Source organism: Diachasma alloeum, unplaced genomic scaffold (assembly GCF_001412515.2).
Source record: "Diachasma alloeum isolate Michigan unplaced genomic scaffold, Dall2.0 Dall_scaffold_00212, whole genome shotgun sequence".
NCBI lineage: Eukaryota > Metazoa > Arthropoda > Insecta > Hymenoptera > Braconidae > Diachasma > Diachasma alloeum.
In genome coordinates, this window is record NW_021680377.1 from 1,140,229 (window position 1) to 1,165,355 (window position 25,127).

The 25,127-nt window shown below is 36.8% G+C and overlaps 2 protein-coding genes across 4 annotated transcripts in view; one reads left to right on the plus strand and one right to left on the minus strand.

The window, feature by feature from the left end:
- The window catches only part of LOC107036905 (glutamate receptor ionotropic, kainate 2), a 71,713-nt gene extending 58,256 nt beyond the window's left edge, over nt 1-13,457 (plus strand). For 2 of the 3 annotated variants that reach the window (XM_015255155.1, XM_015255156.1), the window contains exons 11-19: nt 1,624-1,827; nt 5,680-5,784; nt 8,763-9,026; nt 10,121-10,318; nt 10,750-10,975; nt 11,058-11,222; nt 11,452-11,552; nt 12,015-12,260; nt 12,693-13,457. In XM_015255155.1, coding sequence (XP_015110641.1) covers nt 1,624-1,827; nt 5,680-5,784; nt 8,763-9,026; nt 10,121-10,318; nt 10,750-10,975; nt 11,058-11,222; nt 11,452-11,552; nt 12,015-12,260; nt 12,693-12,776 — 1,593 coding nt within the window. In that variant the 3' untranslated portion in view covers nt 12,777-13,457. Of the gene's footprint in view, nt 1-1,623; nt 1,828-5,679; nt 5,785-8,762; nt 9,027-10,120; nt 10,319-10,749; nt 10,976-11,057; nt 11,223-11,451; nt 11,553-11,641; nt 11,712-12,014; nt 12,261-12,692 lie in introns of those variants that run through there. The other variant, XR_001460797.1, reaches the window with a different exon arrangement.
- A 38-nt stretch (nt 13,458-13,495) lies between these two features.
- LOC107036972 (sestrin-3) overlaps nt 13,496-25,127 on the minus strand; it is a 100,473-nt gene continuing 88,841 nt past the window's right edge. Inside the window, exons 6-10 of the mRNA XM_015255264.1 lie at nt 21,435-21,605; nt 19,479-19,661; nt 18,902-19,142; nt 18,468-18,733; nt 13,496-18,191 (exon numbers count right to left, since the gene is read on the minus strand). Of these exons, the coding sequence (XP_015110750.1) occupies nt 17,730-18,191; nt 18,468-18,733; nt 18,902-19,142; nt 19,479-19,661; nt 21,435-21,605 (1,323 nt within the window). The 3' untranslated portion in view covers nt 13,496-17,729. The remainder of the gene's footprint in view (nt 18,192-18,467; nt 18,734-18,901; nt 19,143-19,478; nt 19,662-21,434; nt 21,606-25,127) is intronic.

The following is a 25,127-nucleotide window of genomic DNA, read 5'->3' on the forward strand; positions in this document are numbered from 1 at the left end:
TTTTTGTCTTGGTCAAATTCATTTTTGACGGAAATTGACGGAGATAGTACCCAAAAACTGACTTTAGTGACTGAGATGTTAATCTCAGTTTTTTGGAAATATCTCCGGTTCTAATGGTGCTATCTCATTTTTCTCTCGTGGGCATTAAAGTTGAGCTCATTCCCCACATTTTTTGTCCTGGTCAAATTCACTTTTGACGTAAATTGACGGAGATAGGACCCAAAAAATGACGGAAATTTCAGTTTTTGGGTCCTATCTCCGATTCTAAATCTCCTATCTAATTTTTCTCTTCTGGAAACCCCCCCCCCCAAAATAATAATTAAGATTCCAATGATATCTTAGCAATAAGATCGCTTTCGGGTCTTAAATCAAGACTTGTTTCAGTACTTAAAAATCGCGACATTTGGATCTTAAAAATCGCGACATTTGGTTCTTAGAATAAGAGCCGAATTTTTGTAGTGCAGTCTTTCGAAATTGTGAATCAATGAGGGTATGTTGAAGCGATCTGACCGAATGGTAATCAGAAGGCGCGATATCTGGGGAATACGCCGGGTGAGGTAGAACCCTCCTCTCAAGCTCCATAATTGTTCTTTGCGTCGCTTCAGCAATATAAGATCGAGCGTTGTCATGTAGCTGAATAATTGGTCTACGTCCGTTGTCAGTAAATGCTCGTTTTTTCATCCATTTCTTCATTCAAATGAGTAAATTGGTTACTGTAGCATTCGACATTGACTGTTTCTCCTGGCGGCGGGAGTTCATAATCCAGCGCACCCTTCTGCTCCCACCAAATGCACAACAAAGCGTTCGCGAAGGGGATGATTCCTTTCGATGTAGATTCAATCGGTTGTCCGCGGTCCGCCCAATGCCTCTTCACATTTAAAAACTAAATTGAGAAATGCTGCTCGCCCCTCACATTGTCGCTTCGCCCTCACCATTCAATAATTCCACTCACTTCAATAAAAGAATAAAATTATGTCGATAAACAGGAGCGACCATACGTGATGATGCACCACGGAAAAAACTACACCGGTAACGATCGATTTTACGGTTTTTGTATGGATCTGCTCGAGGCAGTGGCACAAGTGGTAGGCTTCACCTATCGTCTGGAATTAGTACCTGATCGTAAATACGGTGCACAAGATCCTGAGACGGGCGAGTGGAATGGCATGGTCCGTGAACTCATGCGACATGTATGATTTGGTTTGTTTTTTCATTTTTTCAGTTTTTTTTTTATTTTCCGTCCCCCGTAGCCCCAGATTTATCGCTGTTAGGCAGTAAAGTATCTCTTGAGCTTCTCCCCATGTGTGACAATTTAGTTTTGCCGAAATTCTGCTGCTGTACACATGTATTCGGGGTAACTTTAGGCGTTGATGTACTGTCCCACTCACAGTAGATGATGGCATATTATTTTTTCAATAATTTCGAAGGGTAACTTCTCGTTTTGGTTCGTTAGAGTCAATTCACACCAGAAATTTTTTCATCACAGTCGAAATAAAGAGTTATCCGATACGAGGAGTAACAGAAATCGTAAAAGATTATGAGACTGACGAGGATTTACAGTGGCTCCGATGGATACGAGGGCATACGAGTTGTTGGAAGTATTATTTTTTATGATTCTCTTAGGAACAGCCATACGTTATGCTGAGGAACTCGGGAAATTTCAGTGGTAATGAACGGTACGAGGGATTCTGCATCGATCTGCTGAGGGAGATAGCGCGCATGGTGGGATTCACGTACAGAATTGAGCTAGTACCCGATGGCAAGTACGGTGTTTACGATTACGAGACCGGCGAGTGGAACGGAATTGTGCGTCAGTTGATGGATAAGGTATGTTTGTGCATGGTAAAACATTTTCTGAAATTCAGTTGGGGAAGGTGACTCGAGATATTCTGGTTTTTATGGGATTTTTAGGGGCAACATTTCCGGTACACTTGGAAATTCTTATGAGGGTGGAGGTTCACTGATATTGACGTGAATTTCGTTGATGAAAATTCAACGTTTTTGGGATGAATCTATGAGTAGTGGGAATTTTAGTTCAATTATTCCATGAAAATTAATGTATTCCACAAAAATCAATACATTATTATTAATTTATTTATTATTGTCATTAATTCATTATTATTGATTAATTTTTCCGTGAAAAGAATTTAATGTCAATTAAATTTCAATTTTTTCATGGTAATGCACTCGTGTTTTGAGGTCAGCAAATGAATAAAAAGTTGATTGTTTGTTTAATTATTCGGAAAATTGTCAATAAATAATCCTATATTCATAACTGTTCATAAAAGTTTCTAGTTTGAATTTCTCGAAGAATTTATTCGTTGGAGATTCAAAATTTTACAGGAAAATCAATGAAATTTTTAATTTTATTTCAATTATTCCTAAAGCTATCCCCCTAAAAAAATGATGCAACAAATCCACTCACATTATCCTTCACCTTAATCTTGTTTATCCAAAAATTCTGCACGTTAAGCCTCCCTTCCCCTCAATAAAATCCACGAACTCGATTGCCTCGATAAACCTCAGCGAGTCGATTTTAAAATGCAAATAATGTCACCCCATTGAAACGTGAAAATCGTGCGACGGAGTTTCGCACTTTGAGAAAGCCAACACTCCGCACTCTGGCGTGTATGCGTCACAATCATGCAAATACACGTCAACAAAAAATACCGGTGAATATTCCAAAGTTCGGAGCACCCGAGCACTCGCTAATTTCCCCGCGATTCATAAGTCCGGGGGAAAAATGCGATAAATCACGAAACTTGAAAATGAGATTTGGAGATTACGAACGGAGGAATGTTGAAAAATTTTGGAATAACTCGTGGTAACGAGTCCTTCGCGCACTGGCGTATGAATCGAGGAAATAATTTCTCCTCCGGCAATCAACCGGCGATGTTGCAATTAGGGGAGGGAGGAAAATGCTGGAGTCCTGCTGGAGTCAAGTGAGGATATAAAGGAGATCTGGAGCATGAAAAAGGGGCGAGTGATCATCGGGGATTCCATTCTCAAGCTGCCGACACCGTGCTCCCTCATTTTCACTTGAAACATCTTCGAGGACTGGAGAAAAACCGCTTTTCCAGAAAATTGTGGAAAAATTATGGGAAAAAAATGACGTGGTATTTTATATCTTTCATGCACAGACACGACATTGCGACGATAATCCATCGGGATTGTTCAGAGCTTCAGCAGAAAAAAAATGTAACGAGAGAAATCCAATTGAAAACGTTTTTGGAGATTGCGATAAAAACAATGATACAAAAAGCTCCTGGAGAAAATCCTATTGGGTTCGTTTTGCGGGGATCGAATGATTCCAATGGTTTTTCATCTCTGAAACGGATTCTGCAAATGTTGAACGGATTTTTCATGTTCTCTATTTTTTATTAATTTTTAAAAATAGTCTTTTATTATTTTTTAGTGAATAATTGAGGGAAAAATCGTTTTTTTCATGAATTTAATGAATTTAGGGGAATTTAATTGACTTTCAGGGGAGACAATTTTAAATGACAAGTAAATAACGTATGTAATCATCTCCAACAAACTAAATTAAGTTGAAAAATACGGGGGATGTTACGAGAATAATAATGACGTAAATTATTTTAGTTTCCTCAGACCCTTGACTCAATCAATCTATTATTATTTCGCCGAACATTTCGACACTTCGACGATAATCCATCGGGATTGTTCAAAACGTCAGCAGGAAAAAAAAATGTAAAGAGAGAAGCTTGCGATAAAAAAAATGATACAAAAAGCTCCTGGAGAAAATCCTATTGGGTTTGTTTTGCGGGGATCGAGCGGTTCCACTGGTTTTTAATCTCTGGAAAGGATTCTGAAACCGTTGAACGGATTTTTCCCACGTTTCCTGTTTTTAAAATTTTTTCAAATAGTCCTTCATTTTTTTATTCAATAATTTATTTGATTCATTCAACAAATGAAGAAGGCTTTTTTCAAATAGTCTTTTTTATCCCCAAATTGCAGAAAAAATCTTTTCTTCTATTTATTGAATTTAATCGACTTTCCAGAGATGGCAATTTTGATTAACAAGTAACTAACGGATGTTATCATCTCCATCACGACGAATTAAGTTGAAAAATTCGGGGGACGTCGGAGGAATCCCAGCGACGTTGATTAAATCACAAAAGGATGTGGCGTTTCGCTAAATTATTTTAGTTTCCTCAGGCTCTTGACTCGATCAGTGTCTAGTCGTGTTATCATTTCGCCGAATTTCTCGTACAACGTCAAGTGCTCCGGAACAAATGGGCAATTCCCAGATTAAAATGTCTCCAATTAATTTCAGCACTCGATTCTGAAAAACCTCAGGATAAAAAGAAACTGAATCGAGTGTGAAGCATTCACACTATCGGCTGAAGGAAGCGGTAAAAATCCCTGGAATGGAAGGGATGAGTGAAAGGGACTGTTGGCGAGTGCACGATTATCGGTGATGCTTGGCCGGGCATTATGGAAATCGTGAATTACAGCTGGGCATCCTCCATTTGCTTTTTCCCATTATTCCTTTTGCTACTCTGAAACCTCTTTCAGGCTCTCACGTGGACTCCCAAGGATTTTGCAAGCGTGACAAATCACTTCGAGCCTTTTCCCCCCCCCGAGATTTTCCGCAAATTTATTTTGTTTTTCCCCTATTCTAATTTCTTTTTTCCGGGGGGTACACGATGCATCATAAGCACCGGTGCGCCATCACCGGTTGCATTAATTTTCTTGGATCATCATTAATTCTCACACGGGGGCTCGCTGGATATTCTGCGGAGGCGATTAAACTCCATACCCTGGGGAAAAGCCTCGTACTAACTCGGTGAAATATTTTTCGCGTCAGATGAAGCTTTCAGGAAAATTTGAAATGATCTTCGGACTGAAATTAAGACGGTTTTTCTCCTGTTTTTAAGACGTTTGTGTCTTAAAAATTTGGGTTTTCGCGAGGATTTTTTGGTGCAAAATTGTAATGTCCCTGTTTTATTTTTACAATTTTTTCTCCACACACTCAGTAGATTTAGACTTTACGAACAAATTTGACAATTAAATTGCGTGAGAAAAATTGAAAAAATCATGAATATTTTCTATTAGTTATTATTTTTTTTTTAACCGTTCGTTGTTTTTTATACATAAGTAACTGAAGTTGTTTAAATGACTAAATTTATTACAATCCCGAACAACTGATTTTTAAGGTGGAAAATTGATTGTTTATAAATTATTTATGGAAAATGCTCGTAAAAAATTCAAAAATTGCAATTTTTATTGCAAAAGTAAACGTTCTATTTTTTTCACTGAACCGTCTTCAAGTGTTTTGAACTAAAACATAAAAAATGTCTATCGAACGTCTTATTTTCAGACGAACAAATCATCCTATTTAAGACAGTCTGATGTCTTAAAACAAGACGTCTTGAAGGCACTAGTTTTCACAGTGTAATTTTCGCTAGAGTTTAGAGCTAGAAGTAGATTAGCCGGAGATGACGTTTTAATTAATTTATCTTTAGAATCATTCATTAAAAATTATTCTATAAAATTTAAATTTCCATTTTATAAAATTTATTCCTATTGGAAAACAATAACCGGACAAAATAATTGCAATAATAATGGCAATTATAAATTAACAATGTGTAATAGTGAACCAATAAATAACAAAAATGAGAAATTCGCTAAAAAAATTTTTCTTTTCTTCTTCTACAGAAGGCAGACTTGGCAGTTGGATCGATGACGATAAATTACGCCCGCGAGAGTGTGATTGACTTCACGAAGCCGTTCATGAACCTCGGTATCTCGATTCTCTTCAAGGTATGTGCAAAACAAGAGACTCAAAACTGGGGAGAAATAAAAAGAGTTTGAATGAGCGCGAGAGAATGAAATAAAAAAAAACGGAGAGCAGAGGATACGAAGAGCTCTGAGAGTTGTCTTAATCGTACGGGAGGGGCCACTGGTGCCATTACGAACGCGCAATTACCTTCGTCGTGGGCGAGCGGTGCGCATTTAAACGAGCCCGGTTCCCCTAAATAAACTTCCACTTTAATTCTGACCTCGCCATCGGAAATTGCCCCAGCAAAAGCCCAGGCTAAGGGATCATATTTTTATTTCTCGTGACCGAGGACCCTCTCGTCTTTTATGTCCTCCTTTTTTTTATTTTTACCTGTTTCTTTTTTTTTTCGAGGCTATTTTTTTGGGGGGAGGGGAGAACTATTTTCGACGATCTGGAGGTGTCATTTGTCCGCTTTTTCGAAAATTCATGACCTGGGGAGTAAGTGGCTCAGGATTTTTTTGAGGGTATTTTTTATTAATTAATTAATTATTTCATTTATTTATTCATTTATTTATTTAAAATTGACTGTTATAAATTGTTTATGAAAAAATATAAATTGTTTAAAATTATTTCATCAGCCTTCATCCAAAAGTAAACTTTCTAATTTTTTTTCAGATTTTCAAACTGTTTTTTGACGGTTCAATATCGAGATTCAAATTCAAACCTGTAAAGTTTAAATAATAAAATCATTGTTAAATCATTGTGACTTAAATAAAAGCTCTGATGGTCGACTACAAAAGCAGAAAAGGATTTCACAGAAGAAAAAGTAGCCAAAGTACTTGAATATCCTTAAATTTCAATTGATCTTAAAGTAAAAAATTTTTTTTTCAACAATTTTTAATAATTAATCAATCAATTCTCTCACCTGCGGTGAGAAAATTGATTCAATTTCCCCCACTCAAGGGCCTCGCCAAAGGCGCCCCTTTTCTCAAAAATTCCCTCCCTCTCACGAAATTAATTTAAATCTAAAAAAAACTCCCGAGTTACTTATGAATTAAGTCCAGCGAAAAAATTCCCCGGGGCATTACCCCACTAATGACGCGAATTGCTCGTTTGACTATCCAAAGAGGAGTACTTTTCCCCTCTACTTCGGATTTTCCACTCACTTTGACATTCCACCGACGACAAATTACCTTGGCTCGAAAATTCTGCGTGTTTATCTGCTCTGATGGCTTTCAAACTCAAACTGCACCGACTAGTTTAAATAAAATATGATGCTGAATCAGGAAAGTTTCCGCTAATCTCTAGATTGTGAAAAATATCAAATGTTTCCAGCGGATGATCGATGGACTGCGTGAGTTCCCCACAGTAATCCTTCCTCCCCGGAATAATATTGACATTAAACTTTTGTTTATGACGGCAACAGCAGAATACGAAAGAGTGAAAAAAAATTCTTTGTGTTTCAATTTTCCCGGGATTTACTGGCCTCAAAGGGATGAAAATACCGACGAGCCGCTGTTTTTTCACCGGTAATTTCATTATTCCCGGCTTTGAATTTTTTTATAATTAAAGAAAAATGGGGAAATATTATTCAGACGAAGTTGTTTACGGGAAATACCTTAAATCACCGGCATAAACTCATTTGATAGTCTTCATTGCGTTAAAGTGAAAACAATAAAGGTTTACTTTCGTGCGAAATTACATGACAATTAAGATTTTCATTAAGGGAATTCTAACGACACTTTACGGTCGAAATTTTCCGGGTTTACTGTCCGTATACATGCGGATAAAAGTATTAAATCATCCTTCTTCCCTCCTCTCTCAATTCCAGGGGGAAGTGGAAGATGGAATGGAAGAGAAAAATTAATTCTCCGGAATTACCACTAATTAACCGCTAGAGGGAGAATCGATGTCTGCGGAGTAATTGATAAGATTCACTTTTATTGATTAGTTTAATCACTCTCCTTTGGTGGAGAATCCTTGTCAAGGTGACCAATTAATTACAATTAATACTGGCATTGAGAGCTTTCGTTCATCATCGTTTGGGGAGCCCCTAGCTTTGAGCCATCAGATCCGTCGATCCATCAGTGGAGTGAGACTACTCTGTGGAATATTGGACGGTTACTCGATAGATGGACATTTCTAACGCCCGTGAGACATTAATTGAATCACAATTATTGGATGAAATGGGAAAAAATTCAATTGTCATTTTTTCATTTATTTTTCAATGAAAAAATGAATAAATAAAGCAAACGTTTGGCAAATTCTGAAACACGACAAAAATTTCAAAAAAATGTCCCTGAAAAATGCTTAAAAAATTTATTCACGCACCCAAATAAAATAATAACAAATAGTATCCCCAAATGACTCTCATCAGAATTTTGTCCGAGCGAACAAAATAGCTTTCTCATCCTGAAATTTCCCACAACACTGAGAACCCCGATAACAGCATCGCTTACGTGAAAACGTGTGCACTCGATCGATAGTACGTAAATGGATGTACGAGTACGTGAACTAAAGCCTCCCGAAATGCATGAGCAATTAGGCTTGTTAATTAACGCTTCCAAAGTGATCGTGCAGTTGTGGCCGAAGGAAATAGCTCTTTGTACCACACAGGATAATTGAAACAGTTAAAAAATCACCACTGGTATGCCACGGAGAGAGTGTTGTAAATGATTATCTGAAACAGCTAATTGTAGTTCATGAATATATCATTTGTTTGGTGAGTAAAATTGGAAATCGTGCTTTGATTATATCTTTTGTGTGAACATCTCGTGGCCCTTAATCTGACCCTCACAACCCTTATTCTCACCCTCATGACCCTTAATTCCGAAATCTTAATTTCGAATACCAAATTTTTATCACAAGTCGATTCAGATTTTTACAATATCAAGACATTATTATTGTTAGCTCACCTCGGCGCGCCCCAATACCTGATACATTGGAATTCAATACTTCAGGGTTAATTAAAATTCTTTGAATTTTCTGATCAATTTTTTTTCTCGTTATTTTATTTTAGGTACCAACGAGTCATCCGGCGCGGCTATTTTCCTTCATGAACCCCCTGGCTATCGAAATCTGGCTGTACGTACTGGCTGCCTACGTTCTTGTATCAGTAACAATGTTTGTAGTGGCGAGATTCAGCCCATACGAGTGGAATAATCCTCACCCCTGTCACGGCCACTCGGGCCCGGAAATTGTTGAAAATCAATTCTCGTTGTCCAACAGCTTCTGGTTCACCATTGGCACTCTCATGCAGCAAGGAAGCGATCTGAACCCTAAGGTGATTGATTCATTCTCCGTTTGTGGGGAGAAAATTCTGAAAAAAACCGGTGAAGAGATAAAAAAATTGAAATTAACATTTTTGGGAACTGTTCTGCGTTGAATTTTCGAGGGAAAATGCACCAACATTGCCCCCGATAATTGTGCACTCAGTTGACTTCCGCAGAATGAACATCAACGATACACAAAAAAAGTTCATAATACCTTTATACGTCGCCACAAAACCGTAAACCATTACGCGACTACTGAAAAACCGTATGCGAGAGAAATTGGCTTTTATCTCGCTGACCATATGCGAACACGTCGTGATTGATATTTCACATTCCCCGTGTTCGCAACGATCTCAATTTATGATGCGTATCGCACTTCATTCATTTTTTCCGATTGAAAAATTGTTTTTCTATTTTTTTTAGAATTTATAATTCAGCCAGCGGAGAAGACCTCTAGATTGATCAATTTTCGATCAATTTTCCTGCACAAAAATCATTTGTTCGTAATCGAGACGAGAATTCCAGTAAATTCATAATCACTATTTTACCGGAAGTCGATTTCACGTGAACAAAATAATGAGACACTGGAAATGACTTTAATTGGATAAATGCTCCTCAATTTCCGACAGTATTTTTTCTAAAAAGGAAATCAAATCCACGTAAATAAAAATTCATGTCAATTTCTCTGTCTCAAACCAATAAAAACCGTTGTATCATTTTTCTTCCATATTCCCGCAGAAAAATGCCTGACAAAGCGCACGAATGGAGAGAAAAAACACGCGAGACATTTTGATACAATACATCTTATTCAAATAAAACCTCAGAACGTGCCGTTTTGCAATTCACTATTGCAATACTGGTGCACAAACCCACCATCTCCTTGTGAACTCTCGACGCAGAGGAGATCGCATTTACCATTATTTTTATTTCCTTACTCCATTCAACTCGTTTGTCTAGCTACACTTCATGCGCCACTCCCCTTGCTTTCTAAAATGCACATATTTTTTTATTTCCGCTCCCCCCATCGCGCCGTCTTTCGTTTTGTTTTTTTTTTTATCTGAAATGATGCCTCCGCCTGGGTAAAGTGGAGTTTGATTCATTGCAGGCGGCGAGTACGAGAATTGTCGGGGGGATATGGTGGTTTTTTACGCTTATTATTATATCGTCTTATACGGCTAATCTGGCCGCCTTCTTGACGGTTGAGAGAATGATAACGCCCATTGAAAATGCTGAGGATCTTGCTGGACAAACGGATATCACGTATGGAACGCTGGAGAGTGGTAGCACTATGACGTTTTTTCGAGTGAGTTGAGGGGTTTAGCTGATTCTGAAATTTCATTGAGTAGTTGAAGGTGTTTTTGAGAATTTGCAGGGGAAATTATTGCTGGGAAGGGGAAGGGGTTGGGGGGAAGAAAAGAAGTATCTAAAAAATTTTCTACAAATTAAACTTAAACTCAATACTGACGCTTTGCTACTGCCGAATTTTCCACTTTTAACGATCAGAAAAATAACCAAAATAAACCACAATTTCAAACGCTGACCCAATGGCTTCGAAAAAAAACATACGTTTCCATTTCCAAAGCACAATTTTGCAAAAAACGCTTTCAATAAAAAATTAAAATCCAATTCTGTTGCGGGAGCGCCACTCGAACTTAATTCGATTAAAAACCGTCACAAAAACGAGCCGAACGTCCAAGAACCCACAATCTATTGTTTCCTCAATTTTTCCCCCAGGACTCAATGATCGAAACGTACAAAAAAATGTGGCGTTTCATGGAGAATAAGAAGCCCTCGGTGTTCGTGCCAACGTACGAGGAAGGCATTCAGCGTGTTCTCCAGGGTGATTACGCCTTTCTGATGGAATCTACAATGCTTGATTACATCGTCCAAAGAGATTGCAATCTCACACAGATCGGGGGATTGCTGGATAGCAAGGGCTATGGAATAGCCACGCCAATGGGTACTCACGATTGAAACATTGTGAAACTCACTGATTGTGAGACACGTGAATTGTGAATTTCAATTGTTGAAATTTTACGCAGGCTCACCGTGGAGGGATAAGATCTCACTCGCGATTCTCGAGCTTCAGGAGAAGGGGGAGATACAGATGTTGTACGACAAGTGGTGGAAGAGCCCTGGGGATACCTGCAAGAGGAGGGAGAAGGGCAAGGAGAATAAAGCCAATGCTTTGGGCCCTGCGAATATCGGTGAACACTTAATCAATTGGAAATTCTAAATATTTTCAATTTTTTTCTTCAAGTTTTAATTTTTCCTTAATTCTTAACAATTCTAGTATTCAATTTTAAATTTTAATGGTAAACGTCGGAATTTATTCGGAAAAATAATTAATAAAGAAGTGGGAAGTGAAAATTTTGAACTAAAATTCACGAAATGAAAGGAAAATTTAGAAATTTCATGCATTTATCCATTTTCAAGGAGGAGTTTTTGTCGTTCTACTCTGCGGCCTGGCATTCGCTGTCCTCGTGGCAATATGTGAATTCTGTTACAATTCACGCAGACATTCACCATCGGAGCGTGTAAGTAATAGCGATATTCTCATAGTTTTTATGTTGACACAAGGCATGATGAATATTCATTAGGTGCTCTGTTTGCATGAATACTAAAGCACGAACTCATTGACTGACGTCATGTAAACTCGACTAGCTTGAGTCCAGGGGGAGTCGATGGAATAAAAGGTGAGAGTCCCTTCAAATACAAACCTCTCGGTACATTTAACGAGTCTAGCCAGAAGCCCCGGCTCTAATTTTCTTTTTTCAGACCGCTATTTCGTGCTTTAAGTCAATTAGCCGCTGGCGCATGATATCGTTATTCTGTTTTTCTTTTCTCAGCGGCTGAGAACATTCAAAAACTTTGTCGTTTTTCTCTCAGTGTAGGGAAATGATTCTTTATTATTTGCACGTTCATAAGTTCGGTCCGAATTAATCCGCGGAATCTCGGGGTTGAGGGGAGTTTAACGACAGTTGCCGCTGCATTTGCAGGAGACACACGCTGTGCAGCCGCCCCCCACGTGCTCTGGGTCTTTGCAGACTGTCAGTCAAAATCCACAGCAGCAAAACTCGAATCAGGAATCACTGTGCTCGGAAATGGCACGTGAATTGTGTCGTGCATTACGATGTCGCGCATCGTCACGTCGGCGAAAGGCTTGTGAAAAGTGCTCGACACACGTAGTTGGTTACACACTTGATAATCCCACTGCCACTCCGCTAAATGGGATGAGGTCTCAGGTGAATGAAAATATTCTGGGATTGAGCCACATTGGATTCGATTTTGGGGAAAAAAATTGAATGAAATGAAATTTCAGATTGTCGGAAATTTACACGTTTTTGATGAAAATTCAATAATTTATTGGAACTTTCAATCAAAACTGCAATGTTAAGAACTAAATTACGCAGAATTTTGCTGATTTATATTCATTCTTATGGAATAATTTAACTGAAATTCAGAGCTTTCATGTAATTTTTTATAAAATACTCAATTTCCAATGACGAAATTCCCTGAAATTTCATTCGAACCATAATATACAAAAAAAAACGGCCAATCAATTAAAAATTCAAATAAATATATCTTTAAATTTTCCCGATTTCAATTAAATTTTCATACACCTAATTATTCAACCCCAAAAAAACCTAATTTACAATAAAATTTTGTCTTTTCAGAGAGGCAGCCTGGGAATCTCTGGAGATTTACCAGCTCACATTCATATGCACCACCACGTACCCCACGAATACGATGGAAATTGACAAAAAAATATATCACTTCATCATTTTTTACTCGCCAAATCATCGGACGCAAGAAAGTATTCATTAATCACCGGACGAAAAAATTCGAACAACATTTTGTATAGTGACGAATGATGAATGAGGATCGTCGACCCTGTTACAGGAGCAAATTTTTATGAATGAGTCGAGACGTTCTCGCGATCTCAGGTGATTTTTCACGGCTTGTCCGTCCTTTTGCCCTGAGGAATTTCCTCTGGTGCGCCCAGACGTCTGCCCCACTCATAAAAACGCTCAATGGTAAATGAATGAGTAATTTTGCAAAGTCGCGACAATGCGCGTCTTTATCCACTTCCCTAATTCAGTTCTGAGCCAAAAATGCCGATGTAAGGAAGTAAATGAAGACTAGAGTGTAAATAAAACCGACGACAGGCGCTGGTTGTGCTAACTGTTATAATTAATTTAAATTAGTGATTAAATCTCCAGTGAAGTGGTAAAAAAGATAATTCAGAGAAAATATCAAGACTTTTGTAGCCCCTGCGATGACAAAAAAAATTCCCAAATCTCTTGAATCAAGTGGAATTCACAAGACGATCCCCAAACCTTGAACTAATCTTCATTTACCACTTCATGACCAAAATGATGAGTAATCGTTCGATGTTTGATGTCATTTTACGTGTATACATGGACCTAGACTACGAAATAAAAAATATCAAGAAAATAAAACAACCAAGAGCAGTGAATTTTCTTTTATATAACATCATTTATTAAGGGATAAAATAAATGACAAATAACATATCGTTTATAGGAAACTATAACATTTCTTAGAGTGTTCATTGTTCGTTTACGATATAAAAGAAATCACATCACATACAACCCTCTATCACCGATCAACAAACCCCCAAACCGACGAGTCAATTTGAAAAAAGTAAAAAAAATGAACTGTGGTTTCTCATTCTGGTGGATCATGACGGGATTAGGCAATGACCGCAGAGCTTAATCGAGCCAGTGAAGCCAGAAATACTTTTTGATATTGAAAACCCATTCTCCAAATGAGTCATAATCACTCTGAGGTGAAATGATGGAAAAAAAAAATCAACTCGTGTCTGGAGATCTGATGTCAAGTGCAACGTCATTATCGGTTTCTAATCGCTTCTTTCTTTTGTTAAAATTGAAATTGTTATGCTGTCCAGTCCGATTTTTCTCGGATGGGCCAATGTCAAAGTGACTTAAATCATCACACAATCATTCGGTTCTGGTTTCGGTGGCATTTCTAGTACAATAATATGTTCTGTGACTCCAGAAGGCGACGATCGATGCTTATCAGTGCTCAATGGCTAAAAAATCCATGAATGACAGAATTTATCAATCATAGTGATAACTCATCGATTTATCTCCCTCCATTCGGTTCTGACTACTCAGGGCGTTTTGGTGACAATCGTGAAAGTTCACTGTCATTTTCATTTTCACGTCTGCAATGATTAGACGTTGACTTTCACTCTCCCCTCTCACACTCTGCTCTTCTTCGTCGGTGAATAAATTATAAAAATGAAGTAATTGTCGATTAATTCTGTCGAATTGTTCGTCGAACGAACCCGGCGCTCGATTCCAATGCTTTTAATTATAAAAGAAATAAGATTTCGTTTATTTGAGTTAGGTTTATCACGATCTATTTCAACTGTTGAATTTTCTGCCCACTTTACGAGTGGAAATATCAAATCACACAAGCCTTAGTTCAACTTTGTCTCAATCCACTGTTCCCCAGTGAATCAGTGAAACGTGACACAAAAATTCCATTTTTAATACTCACTTCAAACTGAAATTATCTAGATAATGAATTATTTGAGAATAATTGCCAAAAGTCAATTACATCTCCAATAAATATTCAATTGTGGTGAATATTAGGCCAAAGTCGTTGCGTTTCACCACTTCACTGAGGGATTTCCCTTAAAAATAGAAAAGAAAAATCCATACGAAGGAATTGAAATTAATTCTACATTCTGACACTCGGTTACATCGTCGAAATAAACTGTTTACCCTTTGTTAAGATCAACAATGAAAAATAATCGTTACAAATTCTCTCGTAAATTATTTCGCTTACCAACATCGTGCCTTTGAGTACAAAAAAGAAAAAAAATCGATTAGAAATACAAGACAAGTGTCTTGGTTTTATATTTATGTATAGGTATATTTTTCTTTATTTTTTTTTCTCGTTAAAAACACTTTTATTCACTTTTTTAATCGCTCAGTCCCTCGAAGAGATCATTACATGAGGATGCACGTCATCACTCAATTTCTTTGTTGAGAAATTTGCGGATGAATGATACCATTGCATCGGGTGATTGATTTGTTGGAGAGAACGTGTATCCTCATTCATGTTTTATGTTTCCTTAACTTATAAAAAAAATACGCCCTGTGAATTCTCCACAGGGTCTTGGCAGAATGCCAATAAGGGACCGATCTTTAAAAAAAAAAACAATTGTTGATGAGATGCGTGATTAGAAGAATGATTAGAGGAGAGTGAAAGGTATAAAATTAGGGGAGAAGAGATGCAATGGGAGATGGATCAATCAAGCAGTGAAGTTATTGTTATTGTCAACTGGTGAATTGTCCTGAAGTGAGTGAAGTTGGGGTGAGAATATTCCCCCAGACTCTCTCATTCTCGAGATATTATCACGATTAACAAAATTTTTTGTAATTTCACCACTGAATTGTGCCTAAGCTAATTTATTGCAACCGAGACTCAATAATCAGAGCGATCGGTGAACAAATATTCGTGAGACTTATTGTTGAATATAGTTTAAAGCTAGAAACCACAAAAACTCCAATGAAAAGTGAATGATGTTTTATGGTTGAATTGAAGTGATTAAATTTTCTCTTCCTTTCTGCATTTGTTCCCTCAATTTTGATTTGATTCGTTTAATTCTACTTTAATAGCTGATTCTGAACTTTCATTAAGTAGTTGAAAGGAGTTTTTGAGAATTTACTGGGGAAATTATTGCTGGGAAGGGGAAGGGGAGGGGGGGGGGAGAAAAAAGAGAAGTATGTAAAAATTTTTCTATAAATTAAACTTAAACTCAATACTGACGCTTTGCTACTACCGAATTTTCCGCTTTTAACGATCAAAAATTATTCACGAAAATGTGACTAAATTATCAATTGGTGAAAAATTAATTTTGAAATGTTCGACATCAGAGCCTGCCTGATATGTAGAAATGGTTTTTCTGTTGAAAAATACGACAATTCAATGTCTCGGGCTATTGGTCGAAATTTTGTTTTCATTCGTTATTTTTTATGGAATTTCACACGTAAATCTGCCTCAGTGCACACACAGACAAAGATTTTCTACAGACGATGTCAATTTCTCATTAAATTTTTGAAATTTCTTCACTTCTTCATTCCCTCCATTATCCGTAAATGTATACAATATATATCTTTTTGTTTCCTCTATTTATATGATTCAATATGCGATCACAGAATATTAATTCGTGTGTATAATTCTTATGTCTTTCAATTTACGGGGATTTTTCATTTTATCTCAGCTGTGTATTCTCTTGAATGACTAACCAAAATAAATTTATTCGCTTTCGTTTAATTTCAAGATTTATTTCTTTCAGAATTTCTCTAATTTGTCGGTCGATTTAATTAATTGTAAGAACATCAAAAATTCTAATCGTTCAATTGATTTCCAATCCTAACATCAAAGGCATGAATATTCGTTGATGACTGCCATCTGTCGTTTGCATACAATTTAAGGTTCTCAAAATTTCAATTAATTTGTTCTTTCAGTTGATTATTAATCCCATTATCTCTAATTTTCGAACAACTTCTGATTTTCGCCGGTGATTAATTGTAGACGTTCAAATAACCCTTTTATTTACACGTGTGCCCATTGGAGGATAAGATTATGTTAATTATTTCCACCCCAACAGGTCCAATGAAAGATATATTATATTTCATATTAACCATCGGCATTTCACGATTATTACAATAGAAATTTATGCTCTTTCAATCGTCACTCCAAGTATGTACACTAAAAGATCGAGCTGGCGGTCGACTCTGAATAGTTAATTAGACAAAAATTAAAAAAATAACCAAAATAAACCACAATTTCAAACACTGACCCAATGGCTTCGAGAAAAAAACATACATTTCCATTCCCAAAGCATAATTTTGCAAAAAACGCTTTCAATAAAAAATAAAAATCCAATTCTGTCGTGGAAGCACCACTCGAACCTAATGTGATTAAAAACCGTCATAAAAACGAGCCGAATGTACAAGAATACACAATCTATTATTTACAAATCATTAGAATGCCCCATTGCTCTTCCATAAGGGGTAAAAATTATAACTTCCAATAATTTCCTCCATCACTCAATTCAAAAAATCCTAATTTCTTACAATTTACACCTCTCCTACATCCCATAATTTAACTTAATTTTTATTCGATGCTGTCACTAGCTCAAAACGTCTCACTAATCGTCTTTCAACACCCCCCTGAACACCCCTGTCCCACCACAAGCGACAAGCACAGAGTAATATTCAATAAAAAAAATCAAATTTAAAAAAAACAGGAAGAACTGGAAAAAATAATGTCGACGTCTATAACGAGCGCTAAATTCCTCACGAAACTCAAAATTCAGATCTCGAGTGGTTGAACAAATTTTTTCCCTCACATTTTAAAATACAGAACACAGATAAATCTCTCACACCGAAAAATCCACGAAAATTCCTCATTCCTCCAGTGCCAAACTCCCCCTGATCTCTTTGGAAATCCTTCAAATGACCCTCAAGTGCCAAACTCCATCGATAATTCATATCTTCACCCCAATTATCTTTGTACACATTTAAACCTCTCCTGTCCCTATTTAATCCAGCGAAAACAATCCAATTCTCTTGATCTTTCGTCACTAGAGGAGAGTCTCAACAGATGATCTGATTGAGCCCCAATCACATTTGTTCCATTTTAACTCAGGATTAGGTCATATACCTCATGACAGCACGAAGGGCGTACAGAAGCTCTGCCTGCATTCTAGCCTCGAGAATCATGAGATTAACGTGAATTTTCTCACTGTGCTTGAACTCCCTCATGACTCTGTCGTAATCCCTCTTGGTGACTCTCTCAGGGTAACAAACAGCACTTTTTATGAATGTCTTGAGACTTCTCTCGAGCAACTGATTGACCTCGTTGTAGTCGTAGTCATCGTGCCTTATACCAAACATACACTGAATGTAGTTCCATATGGCACGTCTGAAACGTGATGTATCGACTTTGCTGTGTGTACCCATCGTGTAGTAAGTTAAATTGTAGGCGGTTTTGAATTTATCGTCTAGGAGGTTACCAACGTCGTTGTACAGACGATTCACTAGGGAGTAGCCGTGATCGTCCCAGGAGTAGTCTTGAACACGAAACGTTGGTATGTCGTTTAATTGTCCCCTCTGTTGATAAAAATTGAAACAAAAGTATTAAATATTGAATTACATTTGAAACCTTGAGATTATTTGATTCGATTATTCGATTTTTGATTAACATTTTGTTGATTAATGAATAATTTTAATTTTATTCCTTTAGTTCATGATTAGAAGAACGATTAAATGAGAATGAATTGTATAAAATTAGAGGAGAAAATGCATGTGAAGTTATTTTCAATGTCAACTGCAAAATGGCATGAATTATCAAAAAAAAATGGGAAGTTTCTTTGAATAATTAATTACCTTGGCAAAGTCTTGGTATATGAATGTGGGATCATCGATGAAAAGTCCAATGTCAGAATCAATAACTGTACTACTCCTCTGTGGTGCTGCTGCCAATTCTGCGGACTGTGTCTCAACAGTCTCAAATCTTTTCGACAATTCCTCCTGAGTTATCTGGTAGGATTCTGATTTTTCCGACAGACGCTTCATTCTCTCCATGAGGGTCTCCACACCTACCTCCTGTTCGCCAACTATACTCGGTGATGAGGGCGGTGACGGGATGTTATCTGCGATAAGTAAATCATGTCAACATGAATCTCAATAGAAATTTAATTATTATTCGTTCACTACTGAGAAAAGAAAGCAAATTAAAAAATTAATGAGGAGGAAAAGAATGAAAAATGTTCAACAATAAATTGTTTTCCATAAAAAATTAATTTGTAATGTTAATTTACCAGTCTTGCCACCGCCCGTGGGTATCTTTTTGGGACTGCTCATGAGCTTGTCTTTGGCAGGTTGCAAATTATTGCTATTGTCCTGTACATTCTCCTTATAATGATGGCCTGTGACATTGTCGAGTTCCTCGTTAATACCACAGGAGAATACAAAAGATGATAGGGAGTGGAAATGCGCCAGTAAGACTATCGCGTGAACTACCTCAGCAAGTGACCAACTATCTGCACCTTTTGTCAATTTCTGAAGGCAGAAAAAAGAACATTATTTCAATGAATTCTAAAATTCACCTGAGCATTCCCTCACACTGGGATTTTTTTGGAAATTAAGCAATAGTTGCACTTGAATTCTCAATGTTAGGAATTTGAATTCAATTTAAGATTAAATTGTTCATGAAATCGTTCATTCAGGGAAATTGTTCACGTGGCCCAGAAAATTATAATTCCCTTGAATACTTCACAATTCAACGATTTTTCGATAAAAAAAATACATAAAAATTTCGTGTGAATGAATGAAAAAATTTCAAGATATTTTACTTGAAATTTAAGAAGTAATTTTCTAAATGCATTAACATCTCACCTCTATATGAGTTTTGTTCAGTAGCCACGGCCTGTGCGCCAGAATCTTATTGATCTCGTAAAGATTCTGCAACTTAGCTGGTAACGATCTGAGCCCCTGCAACCAGGTACGATCACCTCCTTGATGGAGGAACTCTCCTTTCTGGAGGTTTATCAAGTAGCTGCACTGATGCCTTCCAGCGGCCTGCGAATGACAGAAAAAACAATTACATAAACCGATTGAATTATTGTTTCACGCCGCAGCGTCAATGATCGCTAACAAGGCCATATCCACAAGAAGACTACCAGTATTTTATTGCCTCGGGTCACTTCTCGAGGGATTGCGTGAACTCAATATGTAGAGTTAAAATGTCTCCGTTTCTTGGAACGATCGCGCCAGTCAGATTGTATCGAATTAATGGCGTACGGTTTTTTAATTTGGTGGGAAGTGATTAAAAAACACATAAATCGACATTTTTTGCTAATTTCAGTGACAGAAAATAATGAAATTGCAGATTTTACTGAAAATTCAATGATATTACACGTTTTTGAGAAATAAAAAGCTGAGAATTGCCCAATTTTGTTGTATTCTGAATGAAAACGAATCATCAGCACGAAATTTAAAATATATTTACCTTAATTTTCCTGATTTCTACGAATTTTCACGGAGTAATTCAATTAAAACTTCAAGTTTTCATTTATTTCTCCATAAACTTGTCAACAGTGACAGTTAAATTTTCAAAAACCGTAAAAAGCGTTCACAAATATTCTCTACGATTTCGCGTTTTATCGCTTCACCGTTTTATTCTCCTGTTGACCCAAAAAAAAATTCTATAAAATGCGTAATCCCCTTCTTATAATTAATGACTCGAACAGCCTAGCAAACAGAGAATAAAAAAAAAGTTCACGTGATGTTCACTCGCAAATATTCCAGAGATATCGAACAATCGATGGTCCGATAAATTGTCGAAAACACGTTATCAACGAATACGACGAGAAATAAAGTGCGAAAGAACTGTGTCCGATAAGAAAAAAATTGATGAATTTCCCCGTTGAATAGAAAAGCTTTGAACATATTTGCCAGTTCAATTTATCGGTGAGTAATAATTATTTCTCTCGGGTTTTGAGAAACCTGACGCCAGTGTAAATGGAAATGTCTCTCTACCGCACCCGTTTTTCGTGCGAATTCAACAAACTTGCATTATTCAATCTATTTTTCTCGATTTTAATAAATCCGTAAATTGTTTTTATTTCGCCACGTGGCTTCAATGCCTTCCTTTGTGACGCGATAACCTCTGGACCTCGAGATCTGTAGGAAACAGTGCACCTAAGAATTAAAACATTTCTACGGAATCGCAATGTCAAAGTTTAACGCCAACGTCACATAAATTTCATTGAAAAACTACGATAATTCGGTGATTGGGGGTATTATCACTGGGGTTTCTGTAATTTCCTCGTTTTCTTTTGGTTAAACTGATTATTTAGGGTCCGATATTTTTGCATCGAGGAATTTCTCCCTCGATACTGCAAATATTGTGGTCTCGGTGAACCCTCGATTGGTGGAGACTTTATCATTTCATGACCTTACTCGTTGGACGACGGACTGGCGATCGAATTCCCTCTGCATTACTATTTGTTTCATTATTTTATTTTAAATTGTACTCTCATCCAGTTGAAACCACGATTAATAATTATTTCGTATGAATTCAATTAATTAATGACTAACTTGATTAATATTCTCTACCAATTCGCGTTTTATCACTTCACCGTTTTATTCTCCTGTTGACCCAAAAAAAATTCCAAGAAATAGAACTTGTTTTTTGATTAACCAATAAAATTTTTAATAATTTTTTTTTCCGCGAGTTAAAACCGCAATTAATAATGATTTCGCATGGATTTTCGAATGCGCAAAAATCCTCTCAATTGAAATAATAACCCGTTTCTGCAGTCACCACCATTAAAAAAAATTACAACTCACCATGATAGCAATAAGATGTCGATAATCGTAAGGCAACGGTCCATCCCCACGCAGAACAAAATTCTGTGTCCTGAGAAAATGCTCCAGGTAAGATCCATGCGATGACATCACCTGCGAGACATGATCCAGTCGATTATTCTGGAGGAAAGCGTCCATCAGCAGCATGTGTGTCTGAAAGGCCAAAGGAAAAATCATGAGTCCTTCCCAAAACGACTGTCAGGGCTCCTCAGATATATTTCCTACATAATTGCAGTCCTCATACGGCAAACCGAGTACAACCGGTTTTTACTGTTTGGAGGCCAACGAGTTCCGTTTTTTTTTCTCAAACAAAAATCAAGCATTTAATCATTGTCAAAGGGGTGGGGGCAATTTTTCCTCAGACGAAAGGGAAACTGCGTCAGATGTTGAGGGAGAAATAGATCATTTCCATCGGCAGAACGCCTACAATATTTTTTTTATTTTCATAATCGATAGGTCGAGTTACATCATGTTAATGTGCTATTATTATTTTCTATTCTGCATTCGTGTGACTTCACGTACAATAGGAAATGCATATCTTCGACGAATGACGAGGCAGCCAACTTGACGCCCCTGATAACACCACAGCGTTAGAAAAATTCTCAAGAGCAGAAATTACTTTATCACTCCCCACCGTCTCCCCCCTGTTTTTTTAGCACAACAAATTGTAAACAACTTCAATGTTTCTCATTTTTTTTCCTTTCGAAATGGTGCAAGCTCTGAATTTATCGTCATTGTCATCGAAATTGTGAGTTATTCGCTGCCTCGAATAATTAGAAATTGTGGAAGTCGCGGATTAATCAGTTATTCACTCCTTATTTTTTATTGTTTTCAATTCGTGACGTGTTAAATCTAGAGTCAATACAGAATTTGTGGTATCACCGTTCACATCTCAATAATATTTGTCTTTCCATCTCAGTAATTTTCAATCTCCCAGTGATAATTCATCGAAGATTGCGACAATTTTTACGGAGATAGTAAGATAAATTGCTTTTTTGTCGCGATTTTGTGGATGTGATCTAGATAAAATTAATACCCGTGAGTCTGCAATTATTTCTCATCTAATAATCTCTGTTCTACTTTGAATTGTTCCCAATTTAAAGTTTTTTATTGGAATTTTTGCAATGTAAAATGCAGTAAAATAAATTTTGATCAATAATTTTTATGATATAAAACCGAATTTTAAATAATATTTGACTCCTCCTAGTCATCTTCAATCTCCCAGTGATAATTCATCGAAGATTGTGACCATTTCAACTGAGATAATACGATAAATTATTTTTTGTCCGAATTTTCTGTACGTTATCTAATAATTTCTGTCCTACTTTGAATCGTTCCCAATCTTCGTTCCTCATTCCAATTTTTTCAAACGTGAAATCCAGTAAAATGAGTTTTTATCAATCCTTTAGTGACATAAATCTCGAATTTCTGCAATTTAAAGATAAGAAGAGCGAAATTAACTCGCCGACAATGTTCAATCGCATGATGCCAAGCCCATCCGTGATAACATCCCCGCACTCTCCCTCTCTTATTTTCACTGTATCTCCCCGAGTCCCACGTCATCAGGAATATTACTCAATTAACCGAAGCACAATACGACTCGTCTGATTCATTTTGACTACATTAAGCCCGTTCACTTGGCATTAACAAGTGTAAAAAAACGTTCACGAGAAAAACAAGTGATTGAAGAATTGAGGGAAGAGAATAAAAGACAGTTGTGCACAGCCTTTGGACTGCGGACATAAGAGAAATATTTCACTCGAGAATTTTGGCATCTATCGCTGGCTACTCGCCCACCGGAACGCCAAGGAAATATAAGAAAACAGGCAACAGCGCTGTTTGCAGGAATTTTGACAATGTTGTCGCATTTTCCATTATTTTCTTGAATTTTCTGTCTCTGGGATTCAATCAGTATCTGCGGGGGGTTATTCTCTAATTTAATTCATTCTTGGGGATTTTTTTACTGCAGAAGTCGAAAGAAGTAAATTTATGCCACGAAAAATTTAATTTTCTTAAATCCATACACTTCTCTTTAAATTTTCTTTCATAATTAATTTTTAATTTTTGAAGGAATTTATTGTTTGTAAAATACAAACAAGTCATTCCTTCAATTTCAGAATTTCTGCAATTTAAAATATTTTTAAAAAATAATTTTTTCAATTTGAAATAATTTCTTAAATTTTCGTTTTCTTTAATATTTCAAGAATAAAATGGCGTTGAGCCCTGAACCAACTAATTTCTTAGATAATCACTTAATTAGAACATGATTTAACCGGATGTTTTTATTATTTATCTTCCACCGGAAGTTTGCAGGATTCTGCTTGTAACAGTTGAGCCAAGGGTTTGATAATTGAGTCATTACAGGGTCGACTAGTCGATTTATCGTCTGGTGACACGCACCAGTTCCTCCCTTCGTCTCCGATGGTTCATTAACTCCTCGATATTTGAATTTATTTCAAACCAGGAATGCCCGCATTCGAGGAAGAACAGGAGAAATGAGGCTCAACGAGATGGAGAGAAAAATATCACTCGTTATTTCATCGAGACAACTTGAACGAACACGTGTCATATTAATCTAGGTGTGCTTGATTCGAGCGAGAGGGAGTGTGACGTGTTGTTATGAACAAGTACCTGGCGCTATTATCGTGAGAGATATCGGGTTGAAACGAGTTGAAGAATTCATTTGTGAGATTTTAAAGGAGAAATAGGTTGCGAAATTCTATTCTTCGATACTGATAGCGGGTTCTTCTCGGATTTATCGCGAAATAAATAGACTTTGTGTACCATTCCTAAAGTGTATATATATAATACAATAATACTATATAATAATAATAATAATAATAATAATAAAATATATATTTATTAAAGGATAATATTATTATTGTTATTAATATTGTAATGATATATATGTATATATTCTAATGACACAATATGCCGAATAAATTGGCTTCAAAAAATATTACACTGGATTTTTTTATTAAAGCAAAAGAAATCCCTCCAAAACCTCATTTAGCCCGTAAAATAGTAGAACAGTAAACATGTTGACAATGACGCATCGAGCCGTGAATAATCCGCCGAAAGTATCACGGATTTTCCATTCAAGCGGACGACAGCAACGAGACCAGAGGAGGACGTGAATGCTAAAGATGAGAATAAGTACAGAATAAACCAGCGGAATGAAACTTATAAAGCTTCCGTGTTCGTCCAAGCGCGGAGACAATGGCCGTGACGAATGAATCGAATTTTACTTGCGCTTCCTGCGAAATTCGAAACTAGCCTATGAATATGTATACCTTCCATTCACTTAATACATATTTTTAATTCACGCTGCGACGGAACCGCGCCGACAATTGTTTCATTGCTGTTTTTTTTGGCCGTGACTATTCGCACCATTGCGTGAATCACTCCCGTACACTCCATACACTCCACGCATGCGTGAAGTTTGTGTGTTTCACGCAGCCGAATTTTCATACTGCTGTGTATTTCACGCAGTTGAAGTGTCATACTACTGTGTGTTTCACGCAGTTGTAGTTTTATACACCTGTGTGTTTATACACACAGGAGTGTGAAATACACAGGAGTATCTGAATACGACTGCGTGAAACACACAGATGTATAAAAATACAACTGCGTGAAACACACAGGCGTATAAAAATGCAACTGCGTGAAACACAC